This window comes from Egretta garzetta, unplaced genomic scaffold, assembly GCF_000687185.1.
Source record: "Egretta garzetta isolate BGI_Z169 unplaced genomic scaffold, ASM68718v1 scaffold56, whole genome shotgun sequence".
In the NCBI taxonomy this organism is placed as follows: domain Eukaryota; kingdom Metazoa; phylum Chordata; class Aves; order Pelecaniformes; family Ardeidae; genus Egretta; species Egretta garzetta.
The window spans coordinates 9,160,926-9,181,294 of record NW_009260182.1 but is presented as its reverse complement, the minus strand read 5'-3'; the positions used below and the strand labels follow the sequence as shown (position 1 = coordinate 9,181,294).

At 39.4% G+C, this 20,369-nt stretch overlaps 1 protein-coding gene across 2 annotated transcripts in view; it reads right to left on the bottom strand.

Moving 5' to 3' along the window:
- Nucleotides 1-2,689: 2,689 nt before the first annotated feature.
- The window catches only part of MAPK8 (mitogen-activated protein kinase 8), a 29,519-nt gene continuing 11,839 nt past the window's right edge, over nucleotides 2,690-20,369 (bottom strand). The window contains exons 6-12 of one of the 2 annotated variants that reach the window (XR_004842402.1): nucleotides 17,680-17,751; nucleotides 15,511-15,693; nucleotides 14,966-15,090; nucleotides 13,943-14,006; nucleotides 11,936-12,013; nucleotides 9,526-10,912; nucleotides 2,690-6,283 (exon numbers count right to left, since the gene is read on the bottom strand). Coding sequence is in view for 1 of the 2 variants with exons in the window: in XM_035897271.1 (XP_035753164.1) it covers nucleotides 10,901-10,917; nucleotides 11,936-12,013; nucleotides 13,943-14,006; nucleotides 14,966-15,090; nucleotides 15,511-15,693; nucleotides 17,680-17,751 (539 nt within the window). In the remaining variant the exon portion in view is untranslated. Of the gene's footprint in view, nucleotides 6,284-9,525; nucleotides 10,918-11,935; nucleotides 12,014-13,942; nucleotides 14,007-14,965; nucleotides 15,091-15,510; nucleotides 15,694-17,679; nucleotides 17,752-20,369 lie in introns of those variants that run through there. The other variant, XM_035897271.1, reaches the window with a different exon arrangement.

Genomic DNA, 20,369 nt, shown 5'->3' with positions numbered 1-20,369 from the left:
GGAGCAGCCTGGCACCTGCAGGCAGTAGCATTGCCATGATTTTCTTTTCCACCCCCTCCCCAACAACTGATCCTGCAAGGAAGACAACGGCCTGTTTAAAACAGCAGCACTGAGATGCACAATGTAAGGCGCAATGGCTGTTAACACTGATTTTGAGCTGGAACAGCACAGTGGTTTAGGTAGCATTAAGTACCATGCCAGTCAACACAAAATAAACCTTAATGTTATGAGAGAGTGGCCTGAACTGGGCTGTAAGTAATTCTCTGCAATTAGAGCATCAGAATTGGTAAAAGTAAAGTTTCTGCTGAGGCATTCAATCCAAGCAGCAGTAGCAAGCAGGTTATTTTAATGCCCTCTTCTAGTGCATGGTTACCTGTGTCCTCCCTGACAACCCACCTCCCCGAGACGATTTATATTGCATTATCTCCTGTACCTACCACGTGCTGACTACTCCCTTTTATTTTTGGCACACTACAAACTTAAGAACTGAGCCATGCTGACTGGGAGCCTGAAAAAATAAATATGCAAGACAAGCACTAAACAGGACTGCTGGCTAACTCAGTGAAACCAAATGCAGCTGGAATTCTAGATATTCTTTAAGTATTTAAACTTAGGTAACTGCTACATATAGCAGAACTGGGGAACAAACCCATCTATCCCAAATCGTCAGCTCCAGGAAAGGATCATCTCTCAGCTGTGTAGCACTACATAATCTTAATCTGGCATCCAGGATAAAATTCATTCTTATTTTCAGTATCACAAATGAAACCATATCCACTCAGGCTGACGAATGGAACTAACCCTTTCCCAGTTGACTTGTGCTCCAGCAACCTCTAGTCCTCTTGCTCATAAGGAATAAATTCCAGGTCCTTCTTAAGATGATCCACTGCAGTAAATACAGCCTGCAAGAAGCTGCATACTACCCAGTTCATGATAAAACACACCCAAGTGGGATGCTAACTCTAAAGCACAGCAACAGGAGCGTAACACTGATTTCCCATCATGAGCAATTATGCAAGAATTGGGAACAACACCTGTGCTGTTGTACATAACCACCTGAAACACTCTGCCCTTATTTGAGGCAGATGATACGCTCTTTCCTAGCTTTAACTCCTGCTTCTGTACTCTCCCACCACTTCGTTTGCCAACTTCATGGATCTGAGTGAGCACTCCTTATTTTCCAGACCTTTAGCTTATTACAGCCCCTAGTTTAAAGTGCCAGCTTTCTTAGCAAGCGTTTACAAGATACAGGTTTGTTCGTGTTAATAAGACATGACAAAAGGCTCCTGGAATCAGGTAGACACATTTTGACCATAGCTTTACCTGTGCAATCTTCCCAGCCTGGAAAATCCAGTATTATGCAGGCAAAACCAAGTGTAAGCAATTTTCAGTGAAAGAAACCCATCACAAGCATATGCTTAAAAAAAATCCAAAGCCAAACAGCAGCGTTCCAGAATAACAAAAAAGTTCTGTGGGTCTGCATGGTATTTCTAATATGAAAAGGAAAATGAATAGTGATTGATAGCTTATTGAATTATCTACACTTGCCAAGTAGGGCTATACAAGGCAGCAGCACTATGGAGCATCTCAGTTCTGGGCTGAAGTCACCCACAGACAAATCCCTGGCAGACTTAAAACTGCCTCACACCTATGTTAATATATTACTTACTTGGAATCAGCTACACTTTATGCTAGCATACATAAATAAAAAAGCATTTCTGAGCCTCACCACATTCCTAGAAGAGCACCTCACCAGCAGCTGGTCCAGTGAAACGAAGCAGGCTGTGCTGTACTGCCCCCGGTCACAGTACCTTTCCCTTAAAAAGGAACACAAAGACAATGTAACAGCACACAAACACAGCTCAGGGGCGTCTCGAGACTTTGTTTAAAGAAACACTGAGCGCCTGCTGGAAAGGAAGGCAACAAAACGCACTGCGTTAGGGTTTAGCCCCACTGCAGAGGTGCCGGGGCAGGAAGCGTCCTGGCAGCCACGTCAGCTCTGCAGTGAGAGCTCAGCCAGATCCTTCAGGCTTCTCTGAGACTCAGTTTTGAGAAACCTTTTCCTGAGGCGCCCAGGACTGGGCCCTCCTTTCGACACCAGGCAGCCCACGGCTCACCTCTTCCTGCAACACAGGGGCTCAGCGGCTGCATTTCCAGGGAAGGCGGCGGCTGGTTTGGCAGCAAGGAAGAATGGAGTCCCAGCAGTCGCAAACACACTCGATATGACCAGCCTGTGGCGCATCCCAAGCCATGGGACTGCAGCGATGGAAGGCACGAGTCACATTGCCCACAGGTGACCTCACACACACGAGGCAGGACATTAAGCACCATTAAAAACAGATGAATTCTCAGGAGGGACTGATGTTAATAAAACCCCAACTGCAGCCTTATTACGAAATCCATACAAAATCCATTCCAGCCTCGTAATGAAGAAACGCTAAATGCATAGTAGCCAACCTTTTTTTTCCTTTTTTATTTAAAATATCATTATAACCAATTGACATACTAGATAACAATGTATACATTCCAGTGGTGCACATGTAATGACGTATGGCATGAATGATTAAAAAAACCACAATGTTCTCAGTAATGCCCCACCAACAGCTTATTTGGAGGGAATAAAGGAAAAGCAGGAAAACATATCAAATGTGGGGAAGAAGAAAAAAAATTACATTTTTTTCCCAGTATTTTTAATGGTGTATCTTCCCCTTCGTATTTCTTGGGACAAAATAAAATTAAGAATATATTTCAAAAGGGGCAGAAGGAATGATCACAATAATTAGGGTTTTTTTTTTTCTCAACTTTAGTAATAAAAGTTAAAGAACTCTCAAAAATAGACTAGATATTGGGCCTACAAAAGTAATTCATCTGTATGCAAAGCTTACCAAGAATTATTCCTTTTGTAAAATGTAAAGGATGAGCTGACATTACTAGTAAGCTATTTTTACCTACAAAACCAGACTACAATAATAAAATCACCAATTTACAGCTAACACAATATTCTAGATGTACATTATTGTACACGAGCTATATATTACACATGAACATCTTACGTGAAATATATAAGAAACATACTTACTGATATTGTCTCAACATTGGCCAATCAGTTTATTTTTCTAAAGGAAGTGTATTTTTCTATTCACATTCAGTGTAGTTCCAATAGCAAGGGTTAGCTTTGCTTACTTAAGAAACGTAGAAAGTTTGTGTGAGGTAGTTCAAGAAAACCTAGCTTAAATTTTTAACTGCAGAAGTAGAAACACAATGGGATCTGATTCATAACACGTTTCTGTAATGCAGGGATATCTAAAGAGGAGAAGAAGGGAGTGAAAGAGATTGCTTAAAATACCACTTTTATCCAGTGCCCTTAACTAAGAATAAGTAAATTGAAACTTAGGGTAGGCAGTAGAGTCTCATCACATCTCTCCATTAAACCCCTCTTTCTAATCTTACTGAAAAACGCAGGCAGCCCTCCTTCAACTCCCGTCCTCAAACTAAATACGTAAGAACCAAAACACTGATGGGAAACCAAAATGTGACAAGCTGCTCTCAGCAGCAAATAAAAACCTCTCTAGAAACAGTAATTCACTTCCTCTAGCAACTCGGAACAGTCAGACCAAGCATAAGCTGAACCACCTCCTCCCCTTTCCCCCATCATCTTACCCGAGAAACGTAAGGCCGTATGCTCTGCATCACTGGCTGGGTAGGAACTCTCCCCCCGTCCTACCTTTTTGATCATTTTTCTTTATGCAATGTTGAGATGAATGCGACTTACATCAATGCAGGAGTGTTATATTCATGCAGACACCTGCTAAGGTACTTTATTTTTGCTCTCCAACAAGTAAAATAGTCTGTGTTCAGAGAAGCAATTATCCACAGAACAAACCCACATCAGTAACACTACTTCGCGGGCACGGGGGTGGCAGAGGGTGCCATCGCCACAACCGCCTCAAACACAGCTCGCCCCGTCCTCCCCCGAAGGCACGCCAGTCTGGGCACGGCGGCGCTTACGGGACAATTTATGCTGTTATTACCTTTGTGTCCAGCTGGAATTCCTACCCAGAAAGACGCCATTACGTATATTGTAGTAAGGTCCTTCTAAACTAAAAACCCAAGCCGCACAGTGCCTACATAGGGAAAAGCGCCCTTCAGCTTAGCAGAATGAGTGCACTGGAGGTGACCTGGTCAGTCAGGCCGGCCTAAGGTTGTTCAGCTGATGGGTCCTGCCCTGGCAGTCCAGCTTCTCACACACACCAACACACAGAAACCTCAATTCCGACCCCAATGTCTTGCACTAACAAAGACTTCACAGAGCAGAGGTGCAGCGCACAGTAACAGATTTCATTCCCAGTTCTATTTCAAAATCTTGAAGAACCTATTCCTACAAAAGGAGAGGAGCTATTTTATCCTTGACGCCTGCCCCAGCTCTGACCAGAGAAGGTGGAAATTCATCTCGTTATTATTGCCCAACTTCTAACCTCACCTGACATAAGAAATCAGGCACAGCTCCCTGTAATTCACTCCCTACCAACTCCCAACGGATTGGAACAGCCCTTGAAGTGGGAAGTTGCATGCACTTCAGGGAAGCCTGTTGTCACGAGAAGGTTTTGGAATCACAGACTAAAATAAAGCTTAATAACACTTTAAGAATAAAATTGTACAGTGTATTAGATAGTATATGAGCTACCAACAATAGACAAAGTCAGCTGAACTCTAGCTACCCATCTGTTTGCTACCTGTGGCAGTGTACAACTACCTATGAGATAATTTTATATTTCAACAAATAAAAAGGGAAGTTAAGACTAGCATGTCTTTATGATAATTTCGTTACCGCATCAGACTTTCTTGTCTTTGAAATTTGCTATCACTGTAATTTGCCTAAAATGCAAGCAAGTGAAAAGGAAAAAAAAAAAAATCACAACACTGCTATGAAGATGGTGCCAAAAAGTGAACTCTAGGTTCCTGCAGGCAAAGCTCTGACCTGACTGAAATAACCCCTTTAACATAGCTCACACGCTGCAATGGGTCCCACCCATCAACCCTACCTTAAAAGAAGAGAAGCTCAATTCTCCTTAGAGCTGATCAACCCCATGAAGTTACTGCTGATAGACAGCAGACTGTGATAAAAGCTTAGTAACCACTTCACTCCATATTCATTTTAAAGCAATTTTTCTTTAGGACACTGGAAAGTGATAGCAAAAATGGTTTTAAAGTTTCAAAATATTTCAGTCACCACTGCAATCCAGAGGGGTCCAAAATAAATTTAAATAGTAATTATATTGACCAAATTCTGTCCTTAACAGCATTTACAGGCATCAGAAGTTGATTTTGTCAGCCTTAACTTCATTGCGTTGGGTTGGCAGAATATCATTTGACCATATATAACAATGCAGTACTGTTGTACGGCCAAAAATACTGGCTTAATTCACAGCTTAAGCTTCGATAAAAAATTACAAAATAGACTGTTCTGTTGGTCTCTGTTCAACTTGAGCAGATTTTCTATGTTCCAGTGCTAGATGAATCCAGACATGTCCTGCCTATTCTGAGGTAATATACAATTTGGCAGGATCCTGTAAAAATAATTGCCTTAACAAATGCGTTTTAGAAAGGCAATACCGAAATATTAGATACAAGTGAGGAAAGCAAAATTACACGCACACAGCACTTACCAGCAGTCTAGCCAGGCCAGGAAAACAACTGTGCAGTTTATCAACTCAGTCATCTTTGAGACACTACCATTCCTTGTAACCCTGAAGTTTTTTAAAAAGACGTTAGATATTAAAAGCATTACTATCGCTTCTATTTTTCTGAAACCTATTGCAACAGCAAATTTTCCTTCAGAAAGACACCTACTTAACCCAACAAGCAGAAGGAACCACACTGAAGAGCACCAGTCACTCCTGGATGACCTCTGTGGCCAGTTACACCATTTGCTTATGCTCTGTGCCTGGCAAGACTTCTGTATTTTTCTATGCTCATTTTTTGTGAGCGTTACTAATTTAAATTCCTCTTCACATTCTAAATCACTACACAAAATATGCATCTACACAAGGCAATCAATTATACAGCCTAGGTTCACTAAAAATCTGCATTTTCCAAAGGAATAAATTCTGAATGATTGTTTAACTCATACATAAACTTAAGTCAGTTATACATAAATCATTCTGTAAATATAAAATGTAAACAGTTAAAATACTTCTGTGAGGAGCAGCACCATTTTACATGACTATTTAGTAACTGTTCTACATATTTCAATATATCTTTTGTTTAAAAAGTGTATTGAAACCTGGAACTTCAGTGCTGAAAACTACTGAATATTTATGACTTAAAATGAACCATTATTAAGATTTCTGCTACACTGGTCTCATGGTGAAATGAAAGAGATAAATATTAATTTATACAGCACTACTTCTCCCTCCTTTGGATGGCATATATTGCTCACTTAATGCATTAGCTACAGAAATCCTGAGGTTCTCCTACCACTTCATGGTTTTTAGCAATCAGTTACTTTTGGTGGCGAAAGAACAGCTGAAGTTTTGCCCCTACCGCATTCATGTCATTCCCTCTTCTACCCAAAAAGCACTCACCTTAGTAGACAAATCTAGTAAGAAACAAAACTCCCAAGAATCACATATTACATGGAAGTAGAGCTACAGCATACTCGTCCCTCATGGCAGTCTAGACATCCTGGCTATTACATGGAAGTAGAGCTACAGCATACTCGTCGTCCCTCATGGCAGTCTAGACATCCTGGTTACACTTTGTTCTGCGTGTACAAAAACAGGCTACAAGCTAGAAGTAAACAGTTTATTTGCATTGCAATGTATTATTCATGAAGTATCCTCGTGTTTTATGGCGATCACAAGATTTGGCATGCCACAACGCTGCAGAAAACACCACGTTACTTTCTTGGGCTAGATATTTCTGCAGCTTTGGAGATAGGCTTTGTTTTCTTAAGTTAGTAAAACCATTCAGATGAGGTCACTTTGCAAAGGATTTTACACTGTTTCTCTAAAAAAATTCACAAATTGTTGCTTTTGCTGAAGCATTAGAGGCAAGTGGCCAAAATAAAAGAGGATTTTGTTCACTGCCAGAGCTACAGTAGTATGTCCAAAACTACAGCTGCCTGCACTGAATTCTCTCCCCCTCCACCTGGACACAGACATATGACCAAGCCTAAAACTTTGAAGGATATCATGAACAAAACATCTGGAATAACTTCTAATTAAAAAATTGAAAACCTATAAAATCTTAAATAATTCATTATATGGTAATGACCACAACATTAATATGTGCTTTGATAAAATAAATCTTACAAATTCAGTAAAAAAAAGATCAGCAGCATAATAGTAAAGCAAATATGCAGATTTTAAAACCACAATAAAAATTATCAGGTTTAATATTTTACAGTTAATTACAGCAAAAAAAGTGGCTGCTTTTAACACAACTTACAGTTTAAAATTACAGCACTTTATGATAAATTCTACGATTATTTTTGAAAAAACACTCAAAAATACCACCAAACTTTAAAGGTGCCCTATTAATGACTAAAAGGACCCCCCTCCCGCCCCCCAAAAGACCAAGTAGTCATCTACAGCAACCCAGAGGTCCAGCTGAGGTTTCTAGACTGCTGTCTGTATCAGAGGCCAATGTTGGATCTGTTGACATTGAAGACACATCATTGACAGATGACGATGAAGATGGATGTTGAGAGCCATTGATCATTGCTGCACCTGTGCTATGAGAAACAAAACAGCAAATCAGTTGCAGATACAGTTGCATGGTTCAGTACTTGCATTAGCCTGTCTCTTCCTAATAGTCATTACTTTCCCTTGTTTTGGCAAGTTTGAAGAGATGTGTCTCAATCCATTGCCAAAGTAAATAAAACCCACAAGCCTTTAACATGGGGCTTAACGAATGGTATGCCAAGAACCACAGAACGCCCGTGACATGATACCTGTCAAATCACAACAAAACGCTAATGGCTGAAGGTTAAAAATCACAAACGCAGATAGTGCCGCATAAAGCCAGAGCTAAGATACCCTACTAAACTTTGAGACCCAAAGCTAGAATACATCTGCACATTTAGATAGAGAAAGAAGGTCTTTTCCATCGATCCTCCCCTTCAGGCTGGGAAACAGCTGGTGTTCAGCCACACGGAACGTATACAATCTCAGGTCCGCAGTCACTTTTCAGAATCTGGACTTCAGTGAAATCTCAGCAGAATCAGCAACAGCTGTCCCGCTCCTGCCATCATTTCTCAACAGTGCGAACGGAGTCCTAATCAATGGTCACATTTTGCTCCAAAATTCAGCAACAGTTTCTGAAAGTGTTCCATAGTTTTCCTTTCTGATTAGAGGGAATATTCAAGGCAGACAACCTAGAAATCCTGTTTCATTAGTTAACAGATAGTGGTTAGATCTTGATTTGAAACTGCACCAGCTACAGGTTACACATCTAACCAGATCACGGCAATAGAGGACTAGTACATACCAAGATGTTTCTTGAGGACTGAAACGAATGAAGCATCAGTTACACGGGGACACTAACAGAGGAATTTATCAGATGAATAAAAAGAGATGTCAACCCCATACCTTCCATTCAAAGAAGCAATACCTCAAAGAGAATCCAAGAGTTATCGGTCATTTAATAGCCATATTTTTGAGCTAGGGTACTCTTGGATGTCTTGAACAGCTTTGCTCCCTCCTGACCTACAACTCAGTGTAGCTTGATACTGTGCTTTTATTGTAACCAACCTAAAGGGGCTGGTTGTCCACGTATAACCCCGTTCTTGGTTCTCTCCTCCAGGTCCATGACTTCCTTGTATATTAACTCTGAAAATGTAGAGAAGGGAAGGCAAAAAATGAATTTGCAAACCCAAATCCCTGGATTGATAATACTTCTCCCATTAAAACGTGCATTTAAATTTTACAGGTTTATTACTGTTTTGAATTAGTTTTGAACAACAGGCTGTAGGGGCTACAGAACAACTGACAAGTGATATAAAAATGCATAGTTCTTTTCTGTTGGAGCTACAATGGCCTGGCACTCTCAAGAACACACTGACATTGCTGTAAGACTCTCTGCCCAGGCTCCCGGGGGACCCGAGGTTAAACTGAGTCTTAATGACCACTCAGTTTTTATCAATGGCTTCTTTGGTTACAGATAAACTCCATCAGCAGTCTTCAAAGGAACAGGTAGGAACAACCTAAACAGCACTGCCATCCTCCCGACACACATTTGCCACTAAATTTCCTCAGCAACAACATCTAAAGGTCCCCATGAAATGGAATACTATATTGGCACATAAGCAGCCACTCCAAATGAAAGCAGCAACTGTATCTTCCACTTACAGAACTTACTCATCCTTAAAAAGGCCAGAAGTGCTTTTAACGTGAACCCTACACCCTCTGCATTGGCCAGAAGGTTTCTAGGCTAATGGCAGCTCATTACCCAGAAAATCCCTCAGCTGTGCATCTACGGAAGTAACAACAGAAGGAAAGGACTAAACATGTTAAGTATTGAAACCTGGAACTTCAGTGCTGAAAACTACTGAATATTTATGACTTAAAATGAACCATTATTAAGATTTCTGCTACACTGGTCTCATGGTGAAATGAAAGAGATAAATATTAATTTATACAGCACTACTTCTCCCTCCTTTGGATGGCATATATTGCTCACTTAATGCATTAGCTACAGAAATCCTGAGGTTCTCCTACCACTTCATGGTTTTTAGCAATCAGTTACTTTTGGTGGCGAAAGAACAGCTGAAGTTTTGCCCCTACCGCATTCATGTCATTCCCTCTTCTACCCAAAAAGCACTCACCTTAGTAGACAAATCTAGTAAGAAACAAAACTCCCAAGAATCACATATTACATGGAAGTAGAGCTACAGCATACTCGTCGTCCCTCATGGCAGTCTAGACATCCTGGTTACACTTTGTTCTGCGTGTACAAAAACAGGCTACAAGCTAGAAGTAAACAGTTTATTTGCATTGCAATGTATTATTCATGAAGTATCCTCGTGTTTTATGGCGATCACAAGATTTGGCATGCCACAACGCTGCAGAAAACACCACGTTACTTTCTTGGGCTAGATATTTCTGCAGCTTTGGAGATAGGCTTTGTTTTCTTAAGTTAGTAAAACCATTCAGATGAGGTCACTTTGCAAAGGATTTTACACTGTTTCTCTAAAAAAATTCACAAATTGTTGCTTTTGCTGAAGCATTAGAGGCAAGTGGCCAAAATAAAAGAGGATTTTGTTCACTGCCAGAGCTACAGTAGTATGTCCAAAACTACAGCTGCCTGCACTGAATTCTCTCCCCCTCCACCTGGACACAGACATATGACCAAGCCTAAAACTTTGAAGGATATCATGAACAAAACATCTGGAATAACTTCTAATTAAAAAATTGAAAACCTATAAAATCTTAAATAATTCATTATATGGTAATGACCACAACATTAATATGTGCTTTGATAAAATAAATCTTACAAATTCAGTAAAAAAAAGATCAGCAGCATAATAGTAAAGCAAATATGCAGATTTTAAAACCACAATAAAAATTATCAGGTTTAATATTTTACAGTTAATTACAGCAAAAAAAGTGGCTGCTTTTAACACAACTTACAGTTTAAAATTACAGCACTTTATGATAAATTCTACGATTATTTTTGAAAAAACACTCAAAAATACCACCAAACTTTAAAGGTGCCCTATTAATGACTAAAAGGACCCCCCTCCCGCCCCCCAAAAGACCAAGTAGTCATCTACAGCAACCCAGAGGTCCAGCTGAGGTTTCTAGACTGCTGTCTGTATCAGAGGCCAATGTTGGATCTGTTGACATTGAAGACACATCATTGACAGATGACGATGAAGATGGATGTTGAGAGCCATTGATCATTGCTGCACCTGTGCTATGAGAAACAAAACAGCAAATCAGTTGCAGATACAGTTGCATGGTTCAGTACTTGCATTAGCCTGTCTCTTCCTAATAGTCATTACTTTCCCTTGTTTTGGCAAGTTTGAAGAGATGTGTCTCAATCCATTGCCAAAGTAAATAAAACCCACAAGCCTTTAACATGGGGCTTAACGAATGGTATGCCAAGAACCACAGAACGCCCGTGACATGATACCTGTCAAATCACAACAAAACGCTAATGGCTGAAGGTTAAAAATCACAAACGCAGATAGTGCCGCATAAAGCCAGAGCTAAGATACCCTACTAAACTTTGAGACCCAAAGCTAGAATACATCTGCACATTTAGATAGAGAAAGAAGGTCTTTTCCATCGATCCTCCCCTTCAGGCTGGGAAACAGCTGGTGTTCAGCCACACGGAACGTATACAATCTCAGGTCCGCAGTCACTTTTCAGAATCTGGACTTCAGTGAAATCTCAGCAGAATCAGCAACAGCTGTCCCGCTCCTGCCATCATTTCTCAACAGTGCGAACGGAGTCCTAATCAATGGTCACATTTTGCTCCAAAATTCAGCAACAGTTTCTGAAAGTGTTCCATAGTTTTCCTTTCTGATTAGAGGGAATATTCAAGGCAGACAACCTAGAAATCCTGTTTCATTAGTTAACAGATAGTGGTTAGATCTTGATTTGAAACTGCACCAGCTACAGGTTACACATCTAACCAGATCACGGCAATAGAGGACTAGTACATACCAAGATGTTTCTTGAGGACTGAAACGAATGAAGCATGAGTTACACGGGGACACTAACAGAGGAATTTATCAGATGAATAAAAAGAGATGTCAACCCCATACCTTCCATTCAAAGAAGCAATACCTCAAAGAGAATCCAAGAGTTATCGGTCATTTAATAGCCATATTTTTGAGCTAGGGTACTCTTGGATGTCTTGAACAGCTTTGCTCCCTCCTGACCTACAACTCAGTGTAGCTTGATACTGTGCTTTTATTGTAACCAACCTAAAGGGGCTGGTTGTCCACGTATAACCCCGTTCTTGGTTCTCTCCTCCAGGTCCATGACTTCCTTGTATATTAACTCTGAAAATGTAGAGAAGGGAAGGCAAAAAATGAATTTGCAAACCCAAATCCCTGGATTGATAATACTTCTCCCATTAAAACGTGCATTTACATTTTACAGGTTTATTACTGTTTTGAATTAGTTTTGAACAACAGGCTGTAGGGGCTACAGAACAACTGACAAGTGATATAAAAATGCATAGTTCTTTTCTGTTGGAGCTACAATGGCCTGGCACTCTCAAGAACACACTGACATTGCTGTAAGACTCTCTGCCCAGGCTCCCGGGGGACCCGAGGTTAAACTGAGTCTTAATGACCACTCAGTTTTTATCAATGGCTTCTTTGGTTACAGATAAACTCCATCAGCAGTCTTCAAAGGAACAGGTAGGAACAACCTAAACAGCACTGCCATCCTCCCGACACACATTTGCCACTAAATTTCCTCAGCAACAACATCTAAAGGTCCCCATGAAATGGAATACTATATTGGCACATAAGCAGCCACTCCAAATGAAAGCAGCAACTGTATCTTCCACTTACAGAACTTACTCATCCTTAAAAAGGCCAGAAGTGCTTTTAACGTGAACCCTACACCCTCTGCATTGGCCAGAAGGTTTCTAGGCTAATGGCAGCTCATTACCCAGAAAATACCTCAGCTGTGCATCTACGGAAGTAACAACAGAAGGAAAGGACTAAACATGTTAAATGCAACTCATAAGAACTGACTGTCAGAATACTACTTCTTACTGTCACTGGCAAACTAATACAACATACACACAGTCTGTAAGAAAAAAGCCTTTAAGAATTGTAATTTCAAGGGCTGTGGGAGTCTCAAAAATAAACTCCATATTGCTTGAAATACCCTCTGCACATCTGCCTCAAAAGGGAAGCAACTTTGCTTGGAAGGAGGATGGTAAGAGAATTTCCAAAATTCTCCCTATCTCTGCCTTTACAATTAAAACTCAGTTTCTAACAGAAAGCGACTTAAAAGTGTGGTAGTACTAAATTTTACAGACTTGTTTCCATTACCAGCCAGCACACTGAAACTGTCAAAAATGATTCATGAAACATTTTCCCTGTTTTTTTTCCCTCTGGGGATAAAAAGGCTATACAGGTTTAATGTCCCTTCCTAGACTTTTTCAGTTCAAAGTATTAGATTGCTCAATGCACTGAATTCTTGCTTAAATGGCACATTTACAGCCTGCATAGCTCTCTGGATCGGTGTGTTTTCTTAGTGCTAGGACCTTTGCAATAACACCCCACCTTTTAGAAGCAATTTCAAAATGAAGCACAAGCTTTACAAGTAGCAAAGACGTTACCCTTTAACTTTATCATTTCACACCTAATGTACAATCAGGAAATACACGTACTAAGCCAGTTCTGAACACTAAAAACCATGCTCTTGGAGGTACGAGTTGTGTCACGCTGCGATCTGTTCCACACTTCAGCTGCTTTCTCAGGATCCCCCAGCCGATAACCATCAGCGTCTCCCACGCCAGCAGTAACATCACTACCTCGCCCATTACCAACACTCCTTATGGCTTATTCTTTCAAATCCTCTGCTTGATTTAGAAGAGTACAGTTACTGCTAATATGCTCTTCACTTGAAGAACAGTGCTTGTACTTCAGACTTTCATTGCTCAAACTCCTGTCCCTTTTTCAACAGTAACAGTTTATCCAGAAAAGTTACCCTCCCTAAAAACGCTGTCTTATGGCTTGCAAAAGCTGACAGAAATGAGGTCTTAAGTTCACTGCAAAGGTTCAGAACCTTCAGAAGAAAGTTTTTACTGTCCCAACTATCAAGAGGTTGTGAAGTACTGATCTGTCCCCTTGCCGTTCCAAACAGTTTATGGAAATACTATTAGGTTGCTCAAAGAACCTTAGTAACAGTAATCCTTGGGGCCCAACCTACTTCCAAAAGCCTTAATAAACTTAAAATGCCCTTCTTACCTTTCCATTCCTCTATCGTGTGCTCCCTCTCATCTAACTGCTTATCTGGTATCTTTGGTGGAGGCTGAAAAACAAAACTAACTCATGATAAAGCAATCAAAAGGGATACAAAACCAGAATAAATGCAAACCAAAAATAAGCGCTCGGAATATGACCTGATTTAAAAATACTCTATTTACACAGTCATATATTCTCTCATACTTGGACTTGGCCTATTTTCTAGATGGCCTGACATGTTTTAATCTTCTTCTGATTAACAGATTTGCTTACATTACTGTAATAATTAAAATAGAAACTGAACAGCCTGGTAAAAGAGCTCCTAAGTGCAGCGGTCTCCAGCCCAAGCAGCCCTTTTTACCTTACTGTTAATTACTAAATTTTCCCTCTAGCTATTATAGATCAGCAGAATTCTAATTGCACCAGTTACATCAAGGATCTTTTTCTGCTCTTAGTGGGCCATCACCAACCACCTTTCTCTTAAAAAAATGAGACTTTTCTCATAAGCTGAAATTGTCCTGAAAGTAATGTTTAAAGACAATTTCTCAATTAATCCCTTTGTTCATCAGTGTTAATAACTGAAAGCTCAAGATCTTGTACTCAGATTTTGCTGAAATACTTATTTTCTAGTCTAAGAGTCCTGTCAATTGCTACAACTAATGAAAATATTTCTCTTGCCCAGGAGTAAATACTGCAGAATCCTATCAAGGGCAATCAAACCACACTGAAACAACTGAAGCTTAATAAATCAGAACCCTATAGAAAGGATTTCAGATGCATTCCAGGAGGTTATATGCAATTATACACAAACACGCACACACAGATACAGGTACTTCGCTTTGCGCCCATTCCATTCCTAATACTATTTCTAATAAACATGTCAATCTATGTCAATAAAAGTGATTACGGCTCGGTTAAGCTTCTAGTGAAATGTGTAGATCATGCGATAACCTTCTTTCAAGCAGGCACAACAAGTTTGCTTTAGTACAGTACCTGCCTAATCAGAGACCTAAAACAAGAACTTACAGCTTCTGCTTCTGATGGATCATACCAAACGTTGATGTATGGGTGCTGCAGGGCTTCATCCACAGAGATTCTTTTAGAAGCATCTATAACCAGCATTTTTGATAACAAATCCCTTGCTTGACTTGCTGCAAAAGCAAATTTTTCTATTTAGACTAGTGCCATACATAGTGCAGATACTACAGTATTTCAAAGCTCATAAGGAGAGGAAACCCGGAGTAAACAAGTTCCAGTTTAATATCTATGCAACCCTCACAGAATTTGCAGTTTAGGGAAGTGGTCCATTTGATGGCAGGGAAAAAAAGAATGAAGAGAATAACACAGGTGGGAAGGGGGTTGGACATGTTTCACTATACGGTTTCAGAAAAGACGAGAAAGTGAAATAAGTGTACGCCAGCACGTTCATCTACTCCCACAATATAAATATTGCAATTTCTAAATCCTTAGCGGGATGATTTTATAGTGAACAAAACCAAGATATATTTCTGTTCAATACATAACAGTTTTAAAACTTTTAAAATACACAACACACAGAAGACAGACCTTACCTTTAAGCTTGTTGTGTTCAGAATCAGCTGGGAAAAGGACATCTGGAAAGAGTTTTTCAAAACTATATCCAGCATATTTAGGTCTGTTCTCCACATAAGTTCGGACCGTAGGCTGTAGTTTCTTCATAAATTCGGGGCATGGTGTTCCTAGCTGCTCTATAACTTTATTCCATTGATCAATATCTAAGGTTATGCAGCTAAGAAAAACACTGTGTTCAGCTAGAAAGCTACGTTAAAACCACATGAAATAACCAGAGAGCAAACACAGAAAATAACAAAATACCAAGTTCATCATCATTAATTAGGACTACCTGCTCAGAGAAAACAGTGAAACAAAGACGACTATGATAGAGTAAGGCAAGGCAACGTGCATTTTACTCAAAATCGTAATTAACTAGCAAAGGATATACTTCTGAGAAACAGAGACAATTAAATTAATCTAATACATTTTGTGAGCCTTTTAAATCAAGGCTTTGTTGGGGTTCTGGAGAGGGGCTGAGCTCCTGACCTGAACACGTGCTCACAGCAGCCAGGCCGCTACACGTCACCGAGGCACTCGTGAGAATTCCCCCGTGTAGGCGCTTTGTCCTTCGTTCCCATCTTGATACCTCAGCTCGGCCCCTCCCAAGCGAGGGATCTCTCACTACTGACATGCCACACTGGGCACCAGCGGGCACATGAAGGGTGGAATCTTGGCCCACATAGGTCAATTAACAATTTTATCAGAGCCTTGAATACAGAAATTAAAGAGTTTCAAGGACGTGTAAGGAACATCTTCACTGAAAAGTTTACACAAGTTAAAGGGGAGATTGACCAGTTCATGGCGGAAGAATTGAATACGGGTTACCAAATAAAAAACCCCAACATTTGGCTCAGGAATTCCTAGCTGCAGACGGTTAGATACTGGGAGAGAGATCAGGTAAAATTTTATACTTGCTTATCTCATTCATATATTCTCCCCAACTTTTTGGCTACCATCAAAGACTGGATACTGGGCTACCTAAACCTTCAGTCAGATGTAGCAGGCCCCCTCTTACATTCTTAAAACTTAACAGCAGACCTTTATGTAAAGATTTTCAAGCTCTACAGTGCTTCAGTACAGGCTTTGGAAAAAAAAGCATTTACAGTGCATAGCACTGAGCCTAAACTGAAGAGCCGTGCTCGCAAACCAGGTGCATAAAGGTAAGCACGGTGCAGCCCGTGCGATGACAGAGCTGTGTGGAAGCAAGGGTGCCCTGGATCTCCTCACTGTGCCTCCGAATCTTCACCCAGTCTTCACCCCTAAATGGTACTATATTAATTACTACATAGTTAACCTCCAGCAAAAGCAGGAAAGATTTCTGATGGCATCTAAAAAAAATGGAGCATAACTACTAGTAAAACAAGTGAGATGCCAAACATCAATTAGATCCAGCAATTTTAGCGACGATCCAGAGGTTTCAGCTCTATTTGCTTGGAGCAGACCCTCTGTCTGAAGCATTGCTCACAGGCCAACCCATACCGACACCACCAAGCCATTCATGGAACAGAAAGACAGAAGCACCAGGTATTTCTGAACTCTGTTTTTGCAGGATCATTTCTGCCTGCAAAAATATAAAACTTCAGAGCTAATGAAGCTGGTTAGGAATTTTTTGTAAACATTTCCTATAAAATGTAAAGAATAACAACTGCTAACACGCTTGGGTACTAAACAAGATTAGTAAGTTATTACAGAAAAATGACCTCCAAAGCAAAAAAAAATAAAAATCAATGCATGTGAACCAGTAAAACACCACCCAAACACAAAAAATCTGTCTTAAATGTGACGACATCCAAAAGCAATGGATAGACACTGTATTGGATTGGAAAAAGAAAATAGAGGAAAAAAAGGAGAAAGAAAAAGGAAAAATAAGCCTGTTTGCCCAAGTGGTATTTTGTTCATCTTGCTTAGTATCAACCTCCAAAGACAGTCACACGCAGAAATGCTGTGCTGTGGGTTTGCTTTACGTGCTATAACTGAAACATTTTTGCAGCTTCCTGGAACCAAAACTATGAACTTGCAAATTGTATTTTGAAAAGGCAGTTTAAAACTAATATTTTAAAAATTAGAACCACCTTAATCTGGAACTATATTGCTGCGGTTATCTTTTGACCTTTTACAACTACATCCTAGGCCAAAGGTAAGGATACGATCTGTACCAGGAAATAAAACACCACCTTTGATCATTTCTCCCATGATGCACCCAACTGACCAAATGTCAACTGAAAACAAAATGCAATGGTATTAACAGAAAAGATAGTTATCAAATAAAGTAAATAAAAACATCTAGAGAGAGACACACACATGAAGTGACTATAAAAAGCGTGTGTAATGAAAATGAGTGAAGGTGAATGTATGCTAACTACAGGACCAGCAGAGACTATGTCCTACTGCTAGGTGCAGCCTGAATATAAATGAAGTTCTTAACATTTTTTTTTTTAAGTGTATCACAAGAAAAATCCATGTTCATTTAGTAGAAAAAAAAAAATTGTACAATACGCATTTTCATGACACAACATCAATAAAAAAGGTTAATCACTTCCTAACTAATTCAACCTGCTGCAGCAGCACAAGGATACAGTCCCTTCCTGGAAAGAGGATTTTGTGGCAAACCATTTCGCCCATAATGCACCCCACAGACCATAAATCCACTATGTTTGTAGCACAAAAAGAAGGAAAAGCAAAGCAAACGGTCATTTAAAATTAAAAGAAGCATAACATGACTGCATCCTATAAACTGCAGAGACAGCACAGGAAGAAGAGCAAGTCTTTATATTAATCAATGAAAACATTTTAAAATACACCATATAGAAGGATTAGCTTTTAACTGTCTCAAATACAAGGCAGAAAAACATCCTTTTGTTTAACATAGTGCTAGAGCAAGAGCTAGAGCAGAGAGAGAGGCACACATGGATCAGGGCAAAGCTCTGAGGCTTGCAAAGCTGCAAGAAACTTGATTTCTTAGAAGTAATTCCACTGGAGTGTAGAAACAATTTTAGAAGTAGCAAAGTAAACTGACCTTTAAAAATACTGTGTATCTAAACAGTTTATACTTTCAGGAGGAGAATTAATTGGTTATTACATAGGAATTAAAATTTGCCATCAAGTATTTACTAGAAGTCAGATTACCATGCATGTCTCTCTCCCTTTAAATCAAAAGCAAACACGATCAGTAAAAGATCACTTAGAATTTTAGAGGATCAGTTAATGACAGTATTAGTATGCTCCTAAAAGATTTTCAGTTAAAATTATTTGTTTAAAAATATTTCTCCAGTTATGCTGAAATAACATTTAACACAAAAGAAAAACGCAAAAGCAATTTCTTTTTTTGGTTTGAAATACACATTTTCTACATGACCTTAAAGTAAATCACTCAGAAGACATACTCAGAGATGCACAAGTTTACTTTTCAGAGGTATGTCTGTTTGTTTTGTGGTTGCTTTCAGAGATACTGTTAACTCTGTATGCAAAAGTTTTCTTGAAGTCATAATAATGATTTTGTATTATTATGAATACTTTTACGTCAAACATGACACTGGAATTTCAATTAAGCAGATAAGGGGATTTAAATGAGAACAATTGTATACTAAATATCACATGTTAAAGTTCTGAAGGAGCTCAATGTCAAGCAAACAACGTTGCTGCTTATTGAAAATATTCCTTCCCCCGTATTTACAAGTTCCTCTAAAATAGTATCTAAATCACATGATAGGAGATCATAGTTCTACATATTAATAGGTCAAAATTAAGGGCCTGGTTCATTTAAAAAATGATTGTCAACATTTTATGATTAGTGGTATTTTTTCTTTAAAACCTTTTTTCAAATACTTAAGAAAAGTACATATTCTTTGGCTTCGAGACCCAAAGATTTGAAGCCAAGTTTTGCATTTGACTTTTTAAGTAAAATTCTGAATGTTGACTTTTCCACCTGCGCAACAGTCCACTGTCTTCACAAACCAAAATATACCCAAATCTACTGTAATTAGGCTGTGTCCAACATGACAAAAACAATGCCCATAACTGCATGGGGAAGTCTGGGAAGACAAACAACACAAGTCAATGACTTATCTTCATGCCTCAGAAGACAAATTACTTCAGAGGCAAAGAAAAAACATTGGAAACCATTCTTCTGGTCACCCTACAAAGCCGAACTTATGATGTCTGGGGGTGTGCTGGTTTGCCGCCTTCATTAATCAAACAAAACCTGTCTGTTTATAGCTCTAACTTTTTTATGAAGCTAGTCAAACTTGCGCACTGAGGACTGCTCCTGTGAATACTTTTATAGAAGACTGAGTAAAGTCTTATTACAGATTTGAAAAACCTTTTTGAAAATATACTGCTTGTCATACGGAGTATATTTTAGTCTTAAAAACCCTGTCTGGACTGAACTTAGTATTTTCTATAATTCAAAGAGAAAAAATACTATGTGAAAATGAAGTTCAAACCCCATGTACACGCTAGAAAACTTAAAAGTAATGGTTTCAAATGGTGTGGGGCTTTCCTTGCTTGTCAGTGCTTCCTTGCTGATTATCACACACCTAGCTGCACATAAATCGAAATATGTTAAGGTACATGAGCACAAACAGTTTTCGTGTCCCTCAGTTCTGAATTTCTTGAGTTTGCAAGGCCTGGTTTCTTAATGCCATATACCCAAATGTGCTGTATCTCCTTCAGTATCAAAACCTATGTAGAAGTTAATTCTATTGTCAGTTTGCTTGGCATCTTTGCTAGTTTTAAAACAATTAAAGTTTCCATACGGGCAGAGTACCGTACCAGAATACTACTACTCTGAAGAATGAAACTCAGCCATCAACACATACATTGCAGTCCTCCCGCAGAA